At 41.1% G+C, this 16,278-nt stretch overlaps 1 protein-coding gene across 1 annotated transcript in view; it reads left to right on the top strand.

Moving 5' to 3' along the window:
- The first annotated feature begins 3,760 nt into the window (after window positions 1-3,760).
- The window catches only part of LOC137407258 (telomerase protein component 1-like), a 48,656-nt gene continuing 36,138 nt past the window's right edge, over window positions 3,761-16,278 (top strand). The window contains exons 1-11 of the mRNA XM_068093866.1: window positions 3,761-3,851; window positions 4,371-4,526; window positions 5,603-5,799; window positions 6,874-7,047; window positions 7,416-7,574; window positions 7,884-8,018; window positions 8,636-8,797; window positions 11,043-11,139; window positions 12,420-12,506; window positions 12,587-12,775; window positions 15,443-15,556. Coding sequence (XP_067949967.1) covers window positions 3,761-3,851; window positions 4,371-4,526; window positions 5,603-5,799; window positions 6,874-7,047; window positions 7,416-7,574; window positions 7,884-8,018; window positions 8,636-8,797; window positions 11,043-11,139; window positions 12,420-12,506; window positions 12,587-12,775; window positions 15,443-15,556 — 1,561 coding nt within the window. The remainder of the gene's footprint in view (window positions 3,852-4,370; window positions 4,527-5,602; window positions 5,800-6,873; window positions 7,048-7,415; window positions 7,575-7,883; window positions 8,019-8,635; window positions 8,798-11,042; window positions 11,140-12,419; window positions 12,507-12,586; window positions 12,776-15,442; window positions 15,557-16,278) is intronic.

Genomic DNA, 16,278 nt, shown 5'->3' on the forward strand with positions numbered 1-16,278 from the left:
TGGAGCAGGTAGCAAACGCCGATTTCTTTTGAGCATTGGTGTCCAAGGACACTTACCAATAGCCACTGACTAGATCTAGTGGGCTAAAGAGCCTGCTGCTAGAGAGGGCATCAAGGCTGTTGTTGATCTGCGAAAGGGGTATGCATACTTCTCAGTAATGGCATTCAGCCGTCGGTAGTCAACGCAGAAAGCCGTTTTTGTACTCTGCGGTGCGGTACTCAAACTAGAAACAGGTGGTTCGTCATCCACCTGGTGGTCCTCTCCTCCCATTGATTGTGATGCCGGTTCAGAAATGTTAAAGGTTGATCCGTGGTGTGACTACGCTTCCTTTTGGCCAAGACGCGTTCAAGCTCATTGCCAGCAGTGAGCCCTCTCAGGCAATCTTCTATCAGCTTCAACGAGCAGTAGTTCCTTGTAGTGACTTGACACGGAACGGCCATCTCGGTCCCCTCTGGCACCACCATATCCTGCAGTACCTGCACTTTGCTGAGCAGCAGCTGCCCATGTCTGTCCATACAGGTCAGGGGCTGACCATCCACGGAGACCACAGGCTGCTGGAACTCTAGCTGGAATACGGGCTGCGGGAAGGGCATCCTAGGATGCCCCTTTTGGTGGCACTAATGTGCCACCAAGAGAGACATCTCTAGAATAGCATCCTTGCTAATGTGACTCGCCACAAAGACCTTCTCGGTCTTTACATCACAGAGCTGTATGGGCAGACGCATGGCTTTGTAGAGTGGCCGCCAGGTCCCATTGGCCATGAAACTGACTGTCACTCTTTTTGAGCAAATCCTTCACGCTTTGAGTAAGCTTGTCAAACACTTGTTTGCTTAGCAAGTTCGTGGTTCATATGGTGTCAATGAGAAACTGGATAGGCTGCACTTCCAGCTTCACGGGGAGCAAGTAGCTTGTAGAGTGGGGCTGGTCCAAAGATTGTGCCCCGATCGGTTTTGTACTATCCTTGCCTCGCGAGGCAAGATCCATGGCCCTGAATATCCTGAATCTGTTGGGGCAGTCTTTTGAAGTGTCTTTCGAGTATGAAAAGGGGACGTAAGTCAAGTCGGCCTGCCGCTTTTATGGTAAGCTTTCGATTATTCACCGGCCGGGGTTTTTTGTACTGGGTCTCCTGGGTAACCTCAGGGAAAACATTCTTGGAGCAAGCTTCTAATGTTTTGGTTCAATGTTCGCATTTCAGCCTTTCCACTTTTAAGGCAGGTTTCTGACAGTGGACCGGCTGGGGTCCATCTAGCTGACTCCAGAGCTCACTCTTGGCAACGCCGTCCGATGTGGTACAATCTGAGCTGAAGCATGTTTCCATGTCCGTGTTGCCCTCCAGTCATCTGGGTTCCAGCTTTTCTAAGGTCTTGTAGTAATTTTGAAGAGCTAAGGCCAGGGTCTCCTTCATTGCCATCTCGTCCAGTGTTATAGGCGCAGACCTGCTCTGTCTTGTCTCTCCATTACTCTTTGAGCTCTTTTGGGCTGGAGTCCCTTCTGGCAGGAGGTCTCCTACCAGTGGGTCAAAGTGCCTTTTGCTGGAGTAGGATTGGTTTGGTTCCTTAGTGCAACCAGTAGTCGGTACTAAGGTTGCGGCTCTGCCTTTTTTCCCGTTTGGTAGCTTCCGACTGGGGCAGTCATTACGAACGTGTCCCTATTCTCTGCTCTCCAGCATTGTAGAGGCTTTTTCTCAGTGGCCTCTTGCGGCTGACTCTTCTTTTGCTGTAGCTGCTTGACTTGCTTTGTCAGCTGCCTCATGAGTAGTGCCAACTGACTGTCGATTTGATCTTGGACTATAGCAGTCCTCTCCATCTGGGCCTTCTCCATGGACCTGCCAGCCATCGACTGGCATCCCTCAGACTTAACTTTGAGGAACTTGTTGTTTCAGCTCAAACTGCATTGGTCAATGTGAGGGTCGGCACTGCCGACAGATGGCCCTGTAGTTCCTAGTGGTTAATGGCGCTTTGAAATAACTCCTTGCCATGTCCTATAGGCCGCAAGCAAGTTTCCGCAAGCCACTCAGACTAGGCGCTCCACTTGGCAGGCATGCTTCTGGAGGGTAGTGGCTGTGTTTTTTTCAGGGTGCTCAGTTCACACTTGCCTGCCCGCCTTTGAGAGAGGTCGAACCAAGCTTGCAGCGCGTCAAAAATGGCCTCTACTCAATCGGCCTCCACTCACCTCCACTCCTCTTGCAAAACTTTTCGGAGGTGGAGTAGACTGGTGGCTTCTGTCCAGCCGTTTGCTTCTTCCATTTCTTGAAGTCGGCTGAGGAAATACTCCAGGTCTGCCGATCCAGAGTAGTGAGATGATTTAAACTGACGAAAATGGCTTGTGGGACCACCATCATTCTCTCTAGTACCTCGGCAAGACGGTCTGTACCTCGGTTCATGACAGCATGCGAACTGAGGTTCAGACAGCACATTCGGAGTTCATCCTAGTATCAATTTTTATGAGAATACCTTGCAGACCCTTGAAGGCGGTCTGCCCTTTGGGCAGCTAAGGCTCTCTATGATCAGGAGATGATCTTGCCTCGGAGCACTCTTTTCTTTGGCACTCTCCCCTTACTATCACTTGATTAGCGTCGGTTCGAGCAGTTCTCTTACTATCACTAGGATAGTCTCTGTTAGAGCATCCATTCTGTCGCTTCTTGTGGAATCGGGATCCCCGATTCCACTGCTACCACCAGTGTATAGGCAACTGACCTGTTCCCTTTACTGCTCCGCAAGAACCAAAACAATTAAGTGCAAGGCAATAGAGACATACATTTATTAATATATAAGCATAGGCCTACAAGCAATTCAAAGTTTGCGCATACATTGAACAGCATGCAAGAGACTGCCAGGGATCTGTCTTTCTTGGCTCATCTGGACTCCTTTTATACTCGTTCGTCGTTGGCTGCTCCTACTGCTCCTACGACACCAGCTTTTTTGACGCCACTGCCTTGCACGGCGTCAGAGCAGGCTGTGGCTTGGCTCAGTCATGGCGTCGGTCCTGAGGCTGGCTAGGCAGCCAGCCCTTGCCTCGGCGATCTTCCGCCACACTTGCACGATTGAGTAAGCAAATCCTACTGTACATGTAACTCCCGATACAAATCACAAAGACTAGTACTACAAGGTATAACACTAAGGTGATGCTACAATAGATATGACACTAAATTTGCTGCTTTTCCACTTCAACTTGAGAAGCTTTATGTAGACGGTTAACCTGACACTTGAATTTATAAGTTACTCAGGATAATGCTTGTCTGTGAAGACTTGCTACAGTAAAGAACTATTTACTAGATTACCTGACTTGCAAACAACATGCTGTGGTTTTATTTTTGGAGAGGCTTACACGTGTAGGCAAAAAGGGCGTCCAACCATAAATTGTTTTCTCTGCCAGCATACCGAAGTTGGGGCTCCATCTAAGGCATTTTGGTTGATCACTGATATCAAATGTGACAGTGCTTCCACTGATGCCCTCTTTCAGATATTTCGGCACCGCGTTTCTTCTGATGCTAAAAGAGTTGCAGCAAGTTAATCGCTTGGTAAATGCAAGAACAACCTAAGCATGCTTTCATATCTCTGCAGAGTTTTGAATGGAACTCTCCTGCGTGTACACCTAAACAGATTCGTGTCTAAACTAAATTAGAGACATGTTTAATCAGAGCCTGTGAAAAAAGACTGCGTGTCTCAAAATCATAGTTGTGGTTGGTGTAAGCAGCTAAAAAATTTTGTTCATCAACTACATGTATTTGGTTTGTTGCAGGATTTTGTAAGCACATAGAATGGTATCACCAACACTCATTCAAGATGAGAGAATGAGCACAAAACTGAAAACAAGGGATTTGAGGAACCCATCCTTAAAATCCCCAGCTGGTAGGTCAAGGCTACTCCAGTGTGTTAGCCATTTTCACAAAACTTGTGCAGCTGTGTCGAAGTAACAATGTTGAAACAAAGTATGTAGCGTGTTTGAGTCTCTTGTTGTTGTTATGACATTAAGTTGAATAGTTAAGATGGATGTGAGCAGGTCATAACATTTATATTGTGTTCAGCGATTCTTTAAAGCAGTCATAGATCTGTTAATTTTTAATTTTAATTTGTAAGGTTATACAATGGTACTCTATTGGCTGCAGTTGTCTTGTGGGCATGTCTGTTTGGAATGAGGTGCTGCATCTTATTATCGGTTGTCGTTAATTTACATAGATAGAATTCAATGTGTACAAGTGGACAAATAGAGGTATCTGATGGCTATAGACCTGGATGCCTGCCATAGACATGTATACTGGCCAATGCTCATAGAAACTGATTGAGACACAATTCAATATGCTGTTGCTAGAAACATTTCATTCTTTGATTTTAGAAAATTAGTGAACATTTTGTTGTATTTGTGTGTAGGCTCACTCTTGCAAGGTCACAGCCTGAGTCTCTCAGTGAAAGCTGCTCCACGAGAGACAGTAGCGGATAGGCTAAGAATAACTTCAAGTAGGGTCAAGGCTCGATCTCCTTCAGACTTGGCGAACCCTCTGCTTGAGTCCTCTACAGTCATCACAAGTAGGCAGCCTTTTTTTATTTTACCTCTTTGCAACTCTAAAAGACAATTACAATTTTTTATTTATGGTTGGTATTGTAAAATAGTAGCAGTCAGCGGCAATGACCTTATATGATATTGATACCCTCTGGCATGATGTCATTCAGGTATCAGTTATAAGACTAATGAAGATTGCACACCTAATCTGGCATTAGTTTTATTTCTGCTAGGATGAAAGGAATGGAGTAAAACTTAATCTTTCTTAAAATGCTAGGATATTAATGTCAATACCAAGTGACTCCAGATGTGCATGTAGAATCTCTGTTTATGAAGAGGCCTGCTGTAAGATACAAAGATCATAACACACGCTCTACGCTACAGTGAGAATGAAACCGCTTAGTTGCGTCTATTTTAAGGTTTGTAGCAACAACTTTTATGAAACCACAGGAGTCCCTCGATACTTTGCGGTGTAGCTTTCGTGGCTTCAGTACATGGCTGGGCAAAAAATACGTTAAAAGTATTAAAAAGTTATTACATTATTATTACGTTATTATTATTACGTTATTATTATTACGTTATTACGTTAAAATATTGAAAAGTTAAAAACAAAAGAAAAAAAAACACTCAAATACAGAAATCTCTCATACTCAGTGAGATCTCTCTGCAAGGGTTATTGTCATAGCAGTCGTAAAAGTTCACTGTTTTCCTGTTATGTTTTGTGAAGCGTAAAAGTGCCAAGTACCTGTGACACCCTTCATCATGAATCTTAAAGACCTTTGACCATCTAAATTGTCTAATTAACTTAAGAAAAATATGAAAATACTTATGATTAATGAAAAGTGATTTTATTAGGTATGAGTTTGTTAGTTTCTATCCCCAGATTTTCACTTTTAGAGGAGTGGTGCCATTCCCGATTAGTTACGAAAAATGAAAGATTACTATAAACAAAATCTTTGAAATCATTTGCTGCTACTGTATCGATTATGGCCTCTTGAGCATTGGTTTTGCCAACTTGTGGTTTAATTAGCTAGATTTCTTAGCACTTCTAAAACTACAACATTTACCATTTGATAGAGTGAATTTCTTGTTGCTTTGGTAGAAGGCAGAAAGGGTGGTTACAACACCGCAACGAGTAGTTTGAAAACTTGTCACAAGTTGTCATCAACTGACAAGCCAAGTCTGACCAACAAGCTGCTGACCAACCATGCCACAAATACGCTGGGTCTTTCTGCTAGCGCAAGACAGGTTACGAGGCTTGCTTCCACTCTGACCTCCACCCTTGCTATCAACCTAAAGGTAAGCACTGTTTAACAGCTGACGCAAATAACCATTTTGCCAACCATTGCCTGATTCTATCCATCTGCTCGCTAGATGACCTTCACCTTTCCTGCACCTACTACCTGTTTGATTACCCTATCTGCTTTACCAAAAACATAATTATGCTTGTATTCTGCTTACCTGTGGTTTTCTTCTGTATCTGCCTTTCTCTTCAGTTTTTACAAAATTTGTTCTGTGTCATCCAGCCGACAGTCTAGTCAGGTTATGTAGTAATCACACTAGTTGTCTAGGAAAATCCCACCAATTAAAAACACGAATGTATGTTAGCTCCCTTATTAAACTGAAGCGTTACTCCTATGTAGATCATAGAAATACTGGGACCCTTTGTAGCCTTTTGTTGACCCCTTGATGACCTTTCATTAGCATGTTTATACTACTTGGCAGCCATTTTACAAGAGGTGTGTTGGGATAACCTAACTGTTTTTAAGACACATAATTTTCTTCTCATGATTTATGCTAAAAGTTAAATAAGGAGTTACCCATCCTTGCCTTTTGTTTACTTGTCAAAATGTTCAAGTTTTTCCTGCTTGTTTATACATTAATTCATAACATTTAGATGTTTTCTTATATGTGAAAGAGCTGAAACAAAAATTTATGCATTTTTTGTCTTTTATAAAATTTGGATCTGTAACATTGAAAACCTGCAATGGAATACCAATAACCTCTCCTGATATCCAAACTGTTCCAATCTGAGATGGCTCACAGAGACGGCAGCAGAAGACAAAATAAACCTGAATATGACTGCGTTATGCAACCAAAAAGTTTGGGTCACCTAAAAAAGTGCGTGGCATGTAGAGAGTTGTAACTTGACTAGAGTTTACCAACATAAACAATGTTCTGCTGTGGAATCAAATTTCAAAAGTGGCAGACATAATACACATATTCATCTACAAATTAAAATAATTTTTGAGCTAGGATTATTTTGAATTAAACAGCGGTCTGCCCACAGTAATTGTTCTCTCTTTCTCTGCCTTATGATCAGGTCTCTCAGGTCTCTCACACACAAATAATAATGAGTTCAAATGTTTTTAGCCTTCCTATACCGCTGACCTTACCACTGACCTTACCAGCAACATGTCTGCCCACCTCTCCCAAACTGTGGAAGTTCCTTCTTCACTCCAAAAGAATTTGCACATTCAAAAGAAAACCAATTTTATAGAGAGACCAAAAGTGGAGAAAAAATCTAGAAAGCGAGCAACAACAGAGGTTTGTTTACATTTGATTCCATTTAGAGCAAGGTATGACAACTATGAGTGACAACATTGAATGACTTGGCATCTACAGCACTACACCTGTTGCACAGGGACCTCGTGTAACATTTATGATTAGTTTTCCAAGGTCATTTTCTTAATGGTGTCTACTTGAAATCGGATGGATTGCTGTGATCAACTAAATAACTCATTCAAAATCTTGAAATTTGCTTTGGCAGTTTGCACCTAAAACCCAGACAGGTTTGAACTTTGGTAAAACAGTTTCATTCTAAATGGCTATCAACCTAATCGTCCTGGAGAGTAAATACATTTTTATAACAAGTAATGCAATTAACAATCATCTCTTGCACAAACTACCTGCAGTTGCTGGAAGACACGTTACCTAAGATGCCAAGGTACAGTCTAGACTGCAGCTCGGTGAGAGTTCCTGGTGACGATAAAGAGGTGATGATGGAGTTCACATCTCCACCCTCAGCGGAGCCGGTGCCGGCCCAGAAGACCGATCACCTTGACAAGACCAAGGTTCTAGTATAGTTGCTTTTCTGACATACTTGAATTAATTTTCATGCCAAATTAAATGGTTGGTGTTGACGCTAGCTTTGCTGCGATTTTCCGGTAAAAACACATATTCTATTTGAAGGTATTGAAGCAGCAAGTTGGTGTACTAGCAATTAAATACAGGGTTTACACATGAATGCGAGTGCACTCGGCTACACTTGCTATGGGTGTTTGATCAGTACACAGCGCAAGGGTTGAAGCTATTTTAGTTTAATTCTTAGTTGCGTGTTTAGGTTGGCAGCAGAGAATGAAATATTTTCCCTTTTTTTACAGCGCCAATTTATCAATGCCATGAGTGCAGCTCTTCTCATGTCACCCAACTTCAAGTGCGTCTCTGATAAAACTCGCACCTCATTTGTCAGCTTGTGTGACAGCATCGCTGACATTGATCCAGAGTTCATTCTTAAGGTTGGTATTAGTCGACAGACCTTTCAGTCTGCATCTAAGCATTCATTTTGTTTATTACTGCTCTACAGGCATTGAGTGTATTTGTATTCTCTCACACTTCAGGCTTTTTACTTAAAAAGGGAATTCCTTGCTGTTTAATTCTGTTCATCTGTTTATCACTCTGTAAGAGAGATATGGATTAGGAGTTGTGTGCACATTGAGTTGCTGTGTGATAAGTGTTGCAATGGACCCTCACATGTTGCGAACTAATGTGGGCGCTTTATTAAAATAAGGATTTTTATGCCAACGGTCATGGCGGCACACTCGGAACTGCTCAACTCAAAATAGTAATGACTAAAGCGTGAAAATGTCTCAATAGTTTGCAAGTAACAAAACTCACAGATGTTTGCTTCATTCCATTTTGCGAATGAAAACAGTTTGTATAACTGTTTGCCAAAGGTACGATTTTGTATGATGTAATATGCTGTAAAATGTTGTCACAACCAGCCGTTGGACAAATCTCGCATTTGCTCAGGCTTGTGCATAATATTCTTTTGCATGAGGAGAGTTTTCAAGTCAATTGACACAAGATTGTACATATAAAGAAACGATGCTTGCAGCACCCTATTTATTGCTAGGTTGCCATATACAGTCGCAAGGATCTGAACATAAGAGCAGTAAGCAATTTCCTGCTGGCGGATGCAGCCCATCGTCCTGTATGCAGGCCATTCTTGAAGAAGTACTTCAAAAGTACAGTTATGCTGCCTTCCGACTGGATAGAGGTGGCTGAGATTTATCAGGTCTGCCAATTACAATGAATTGTCTCCTCTTGTGCATACATATATTTCTATAAGAAGCTGAAACACTAAATGTCAGTCTGTAGAGTATCTGCTGTCAGTCTGTGGAGTATCCGCTGTCAGTCTGTAGAGTATCTGCTGTCAGTTTGTAGAGTATCTGCTGTCTGTCTGTAGAGTATATGCTGTCAGTCTGTAGAGTATATGCTGTCAGTCTGTAGAGTATCTGCTGTCTGTTTGTAGAGTATCTGCTGTCTGTCTGTAGAGTATCTGCTGTCAGTTTGTAGAGTATCTGCTGTCAGTTTGTAGAGTATCTGCTGTCAGTCTGTAGAGTATCTGCTGTCAGTTTGTAGAGTATCTGCTGTCTGTCTGTAGAGTATTATGCTGTCTGTCTGTAGAGTATATGCTGTCAGTCTGTAAAGTATCTGCTGTCTGTTTGTAGAGTATCTGCTGTCTGTTTATAGAGTATCTGCTGCCAGTCTGTAGAGTATTTGCTCTCAGTTTGTAGAGTATCTGCTGTCAGTTTGTGGAGTATCTGCTGTCAGTCTGTAGAGTATCTGCTGTCAGTTTGTAGAGTATTTGCTGTCAGTTTGTAGAGTATCTGCTGTCAGTTTGTAGAGTATCCGCTGTCAGTCTGTAGAGTATCTGCTGTCAGTCTGTAGAGTATCTGCTGTCTGTCTGTAGAGTATATGCTCTCAGTTTGTAGAGTATCTGCTGTCTGTTTATAGAGTATCTGCTGTCAGTTTGTAGAGTATTTGCTGTCAGTTTGTAGAGTATTTGCTGTCAGTTTGTAGAGTATCTGCTGTCAGTTTGTAGAGTATCCGCTGTCAGTCTGTAGAGTATCTGCTGTCTGTCTGTAGAGTATATGCTCTCAGTTTGTAGAGTATCTGCTGTCTGTTTATAGAGTATCTGCTGTCAGTCTGTAGAGTATATGCTGTCAGTTAGTAGAGTATCCGCTGTCAGTCTGTAGAGTATCCGCTGTCTGTCTGTAGAGTATATGCTCTCAGTTTGTAGAGTATATGCTCTCAGTTTGTAGAGTATCTGCTGTCTGTTTATAGAGTATCTGCTGTCTGTTTATAGAGTATCTGCTGTCAGTTTGTAGAGTATCTGCTGTCTGTCTGTAGAGTATATGCTCTCAGTTTGTAGAGTATCTGCTGTCTGTTTATAGAGTATCTGCTGTCAGTTTGTAGAGTATATGCTCTCAGTTTGTAGAGTATCTGCTGTTTGTTTATAGTGTATCTGCTGTCAGTTTGTAGAGTATATGCTCTCAGTTTGTAGAGTATCTGCTGTCTGTTAATAGAGTATCTGCTGCCAGTCTGTAGAGTATATGCTCTCAGTTTGTAGAGTATCTGCTGTCTGTTTATAGAGTATTTGCTGTCAGTTTGTAGAGTATCTGCTGTCAGTTTTTAGAGTATCCGCTGTCAGTCTGTAGAGTATCTGCTGTCTGTCTGTAGAGTATCTGCTGTCAATCTGTAGAATATCTGCTGTCAGTCTGTAGATTATCTGCTGTCAGTCTATCAAGTATCCGCTGTCAGTTTGTAGAGTATCTGCTGTCAATCTGTAGAGTATTTGCTGTCAGTTTGTAGACCTTTTGCTGTCAGTCTGTAGAGTATCCGCTGTCAGTTTGTAGAATATCTGCTGTCAGTCTGTAGATTATCTGCTGTCTGTCTGTAGAGTATCTGCTGTCAATCTGTAGAGTATCTGCTGTCAGTCTGTAGATTATCTGCTGTCAGTCTGTCAAGTATCCGCTGTCAGTTTGTAGAGTATCTGCTGTCAGTCTGTAGATTATCTGCTGTCAGTCTGTCAAGTATCCGCTGTCAGTTTGCAGAGTATCTGCTGTCTGTCTGTAGAGTATCTGCTGTCTGTCTGTAGAGTATCTGCTGTCAGTCTGTAGAGTATATGCTGTCAGTCTGTAGAGTATCTGCTGTCTGTCTGTAGAGTATCCGCTGTCAGTCTGTAGAGTATCTGCTGTCAGTCTGTAGAGTATCTGCTGTCAATCTGTAGAGTATTTGCTGTCAGTTTGTAGACCTTTTGCTGTCAGTCTGTAGAGTATCCGCTGTCAGTTTGTAGAATATCTGCTGTCAGTCTGTAGAGTATCTGCTGTCTGTTAAACATAGTAAAACAAAATATGAATTTGCTTATGAAAACATCAGTTGTGACATTTCTAACTTGTTTCAGTTCACACATAGTATGTAGAAAACTATTAGTGGTATAGATGTAATTAACGATAGTTATGCTGCAATTTTTTTAGACTTTTCAAGACCACAACTTGAACTTTGGGTCATTGCCAACTGCATTGAGGAAAGTTATGGTGGAGAAGTTTGCAGATTTTGACAAGTATCAGCTTGGTGAGTAATGGATACTTGCACTGTTGCAAAGGTGTGACTTCTATCTCCCATGCTTGCACAGTCAATGGCTTTGGTAGTTGTGACATGTGTCAGTCGTTGTGACATGTGTCAGTTGTTATGACACGTGTCAGTTGTCGGGGCATGTGTTAGCTGTTATGGCATGTGTCAACTGCAGCATTTGTTAGCTGTGTGAGCATGAATTTTATAGCTTGGATTGGCTTTTGCAGTCTGTTGTCACATGAACCGGATGTCATGGCATAGGTCACCTGTTGTGGCATGGGTTTCCTGTTGTAGTAATTGAGTTGCCATTATTAATATGTAAGCAGAAGAGACAGCAATAAAATATACTAGAAATTCCCCTGCCATACAGCCCACGACCTGATAATGGAATAAGTGATAACGGAAAAAAGAAATGGCAGTGCAGGTTGTTGAAAAAGTAGTTGTCGGCAGGAATTGGCAGAGTATAGTGTAAATGAAAGTTGTTCGAGATGACATAAAATAAATTTGACATAAAATTAATTTAAGTTGTAAGCCTAACCTACTGTAATGTATGTAATTTAAAAACAACAATAAGGAAATATGTTTATTATAACTCTGAAATGCAAAATTAGAAGTAAAATGGCAAGCTACTGTGTACCATACACAGTTTGAAAGTTGGTTGTGTTGAATGTAGAATGATTTTGATAGTGATCTTTAACAGAAAGCAAGTATGAGCTTTCACGCGTCTGGAAGTTTTCTGCAAACTGCAGCAAAATAAAAAAATGTTTTCGTCATAATGGGGCATTGTAGTTCGGCCGTGGCTTGTACATAAGTTGTAAAGGATTTCGGCTAACGTTTTAAATAATTTAATGAAAACTTTGTGGACAAAAAAACATAGGCTGATAAACTGTGTACCACAATTTCGTACCTGTAAACCGGTCTACGCCTCAAACGGTCTACGTTTATTACAGAAACCGTTGTTATACTTTAACGGCTCTACAAAACGATAGTTAAATTTGTTGATGAGATTTCAAAACAAGGGTTTGCGACGTTGTTGATGAATAATTTTCGTAAGTTGTGTGCACATGCATTTATCATAAAAACTCTCAAACTTCGCTTCGCTTGTTTGGTCGTGGGATAAAACTGTAGCTTAAAGCATTCAACAGCGTGTTTGTCGCTCTTTTTGTTTGTCAGTCATCTCTCCTGTACCGTTCAAATAAGGTAACTCTTCTGCTATACAGGCTACATAAAATATTTAAAAACAATCTACTGTTTGTCACTTGGCTGTGTTGGTTTTGCAGGAAAATACAACAAGGATAAGAAGCAGACTAAAAGGAAGCCATTGTCCTCTAAAGAGAAAAATAGGATTGATCGGCATCGGCAGTCAGGTGAGTCCTCAGAGCAATCACCTTGGCTGTTTCCTGTTTCATATGAGGATAAAGCGTGTCCATATGCTTGTCTCATACAGGCATACAACCCTCACAGCTTGTCAGCGATGAGAGCAGTGACGATGAGTCTGAGATACACCTTAAAACCTTCACCCTGAAGCAGCTGATAAGACAACTCCACATCAGCTCGCCAGCTGACAATGTTTTGTGTCTCATTGGCAAGAAGTATCCTCAGACCAGGGAGGAATTTTACAGAATGAAACTGCCAGGTATTTATATGAAGTTATGGAGAGGAGGTAGCTGGTTAATCTTGGAGTTGCTCTCAGACACTTGGATTCCACGCAGTGGCCATGCTCGCTGATGATATTTACATATCAGTAAAGTTGGCAGCACCCAAAAAACCGTAGATCCAAAGTTTCTGAAATGGGTAAATCTCTACTGAAGCAACAAAAATCTGCAAAATGAGGCCACACTGGTTAAAACTGAACATGAAATATTAGCACCATTCCTGCCGTTTGTTGTTGAATGGTGGCGCAAGTTTCTTTGTTGTTTTGGATCACTATAGCATCGATTGTTGGTGTTGTTAAAGGTTGACTTGCAACAAAATTCGCATTACAGTTATTTGGTATCAAAAGGTTCATCATGTTTTACTCTGCTGTGTTGTAGGTGCAAAATACGTGGAAATGTGATTACAAGCTCATGAAAGCTCAAAAACAAAGTTAATCGCAGCCATTTTGAAAACGCCGTGAATTGGAATCCCTCTCCAAAACGTTTCAAATGGGACATAGTTAAACACGATGTGCTTCTGTTTACACTTTCATGCAACTTCATTCGTCGAAATCTTTTCACAAATATGCTTCACTCATTCAATAAAACCATGTCTATTGTCCTCATGCGACTCTTTCATCATCATTGTAATGCTGTCACTTTGAGCACTGATATCTCAAAACCTACCCTAAAAATTAGTTTAATTTATTAACCTTAGCCCGAAGAAGTGCATATCATCCTCTGATAAACATGAGGAGCCTGTTGATCACCTGTGATAGTCGAAACATGCTGCAGAAATTGTTCGCACCATTTGGCAAGAAGTATGGGTCACATGATCAGATTACGACTAGATGATTAGACCAAACCAAAATGAATCTGTAAACTAGTGAGCATCTATATTTGATAAGAGTTTTCTGGTAGAACTCGAAGTGTTTGTCATAAATTAGCACTACGAGACGTTTTATTTTGAACATTTTATTGACCTTTAATTTCACGTGATAACATCATGTGTCAAAACAATAACCACGTCGCGTTGAGTATGTCATCGAAATAAAAAGATTCCAACCTACGGCGTTTTTGTGATGGATGCGATTACCTGTTTGTTTTTGAGCTTTTAAGAGCTTGTAATCACATTTCAACATATTTTGGATCTACAACACAGCAGAATAAAACATGGTGAACCTTTTAATATCAAATAACTTTAATGTGAATCTAGTTGCAAGTCAAACTAACAAATTTATTGTCCAATCAAATGCAAGCTTCAATTATGCCTTACAGAACTAAATTGAGCATGGTCGAAGTTGGTTGGTTGCAGGTCTTCAAGGTTCTGTTACTTAGCTGCCTTATTCAACTGAAGCTTTTGAAACCAAAAGCTTACCTTTTTGTGTGGCCCCTCCCTTAAGCTATACCCTAGGACACTTATGTATTCGCCTCATCTAACTTTCGCATTTTCGCGGAGTCTTTCTCTCGCGAAAGTTTCATGTGCGAAACTAAACTATCATAACGAACGAGCGAAAACGCGAAATTAAATAGCTTTGTTCATTGATAGTCCAAGAAACAAATGGCAGCAAGCTATCAAATTGCATTATCGACCTCGCCCACACCATTCTACCTGCGGTTCACAATTACAAACTAGTCCCAATTGAATTTTTTTTTTATCGGTGAACTAGGCCCGTATTCCCTGGGGCAGCTGGCCGGCTGAGCCGTCCCAACTTTTTAGGAGCTTTCCGCGGCTAAGTACAGTCAAACTCGGATAGCTCGCCCTCGGATAAAATGTAACATTTCATCTCAAACACAAGGTTAACTCGAACGGATTTGTTTGGTCCGTTCCCACGCAATGATAAATTGCTTCAGATAACTCGACCTCAACATCATTTATTCGAAAAGCTATTTGCCCAACGGCTATGGAGACGGTTTTTATCGCTGTAGAATATCACTTTATTCGAAGCCATAGAGACAAACATCAACTTTTAGTAGTTCTTAGGCGTCATTATTATCATCATCAGTAGCAAAATATTCTTGTTAACGACCTTTATAAAGGTTTGCAAAATATCAAGTTTTACCAAACATCAGCTTGGCCATAAACTTCCGTATGAACTTAAAATAAAATCGGCAAAATTGATGTTTGTTAAAACGCTCAAAAGAAAAAGATGTCTTTTTTCTGAGCGTTTTAACTGCGGTCAAGTTTTGCCTATTTTAATTTAAAAATATCTCGTCAGTCACATCACTTAAAACAAAACTAATCTCACAAAAATAGAAAAATGTTGATACTTTCCGATAAAATTTTTTAAAACTTCACATGAGAGGCCCAGCTGAGGCCTACATAAGAAAAACCTGTTGGGGGCTTACACCGCCCCTCAACACTCCCAGGTGTTCATAACTAGTCGCCTAACATTAGCCGCCCCAACTTGCAACCAGTGAATGCAGGCCTGCAGTGAACTGAACCTGAGGAATCTAATTATGTTTGTTCCACTGCATTTATTTTCACATCACTATATTTTTGCACTCATCAGAGCTGCGAAATTAAGGTGCAGTGAAATTTTACTCTGTATGCTACTCACGAAACTAAATACTAGCGAAATATAAGTGTCCTAGGGTATGTAGTGTTTCAGGGCCTGACTTTCAGGCTATGCCTTTTAGACTCATTATTATGGAATAATGTTTAATAGGAGAGTTTGATGAGATGCAAGCTGGAAAAAGGATGCGGCTGCCCATTCCTGAAACCTGGGAGACGCAAGTATCACTCAGGGGAAACAAGGCAGAAGTATGGGAATCGCTAATAGGTGAGCTGGTTATTACTGACAGATGTCGGTGGGTATAGTGGTTAGTGCAGGTCAACTGAATTAGTTAATGGGGTGTGAGTTAGTATTACTAGCGGTAACTAGTAGGTAAGTCGGTAGTACCGATGGTAACTGATAAATTAGTCAGGTGGTACTGATAGTACTTGAGTTAAGTGCTTCTCCTAAGGCTGGTTCACACTATATCACCTTTTTCAGCTCTGTCCTCGGTGATTATTCATCGACCATGTGCATTGTCAACTGACGGTATCGTCGATGCGACGATTTCCTGATAGTTTTTCAAGCATCCACAGCAGTCTGTGCAATGTGTAACACTTTGGTAATGGTGATTGGTCATCACAGATTGCTTGATCCATATCTTCATGGCAGTTGCTGTGAGACTGCATAGTATAATGAGAAGGCTTAGCCACGGATTATTCACGGATGGAAACATTGTTCTCACAGACGATCACCGAAGTGTTGTGTGATTAATACTGATATAGTGTGAACCAGTCTCTAGCAACTGAGAAGTTAACCAAGTGTAATTTAGAGTTTTTGATAGCTCAGTGAATTGCTGCTGTTCTATAATCACAGAGTGGTTTAAGTTTTTTAAAGGTCCCAAGTACTGTTTGAAGGGCTACTATAGTAATTTTCCTGTTGCAGCTAAGTTTTGCGAGCCTACAGTTAATGTCTTCTAATACTAATAGCTGCTTTACCAATACTACCAA

Source organism: Watersipora subatra, chromosome 10 (assembly GCF_963576615.1).
Source record: "Watersipora subatra chromosome 10, tzWatSuba1.1, whole genome shotgun sequence".
Classification (NCBI taxonomy): domain Eukaryota; kingdom Metazoa; phylum Bryozoa; class Gymnolaemata; order Cheilostomatida; family Watersiporidae; genus Watersipora; species Watersipora subatra.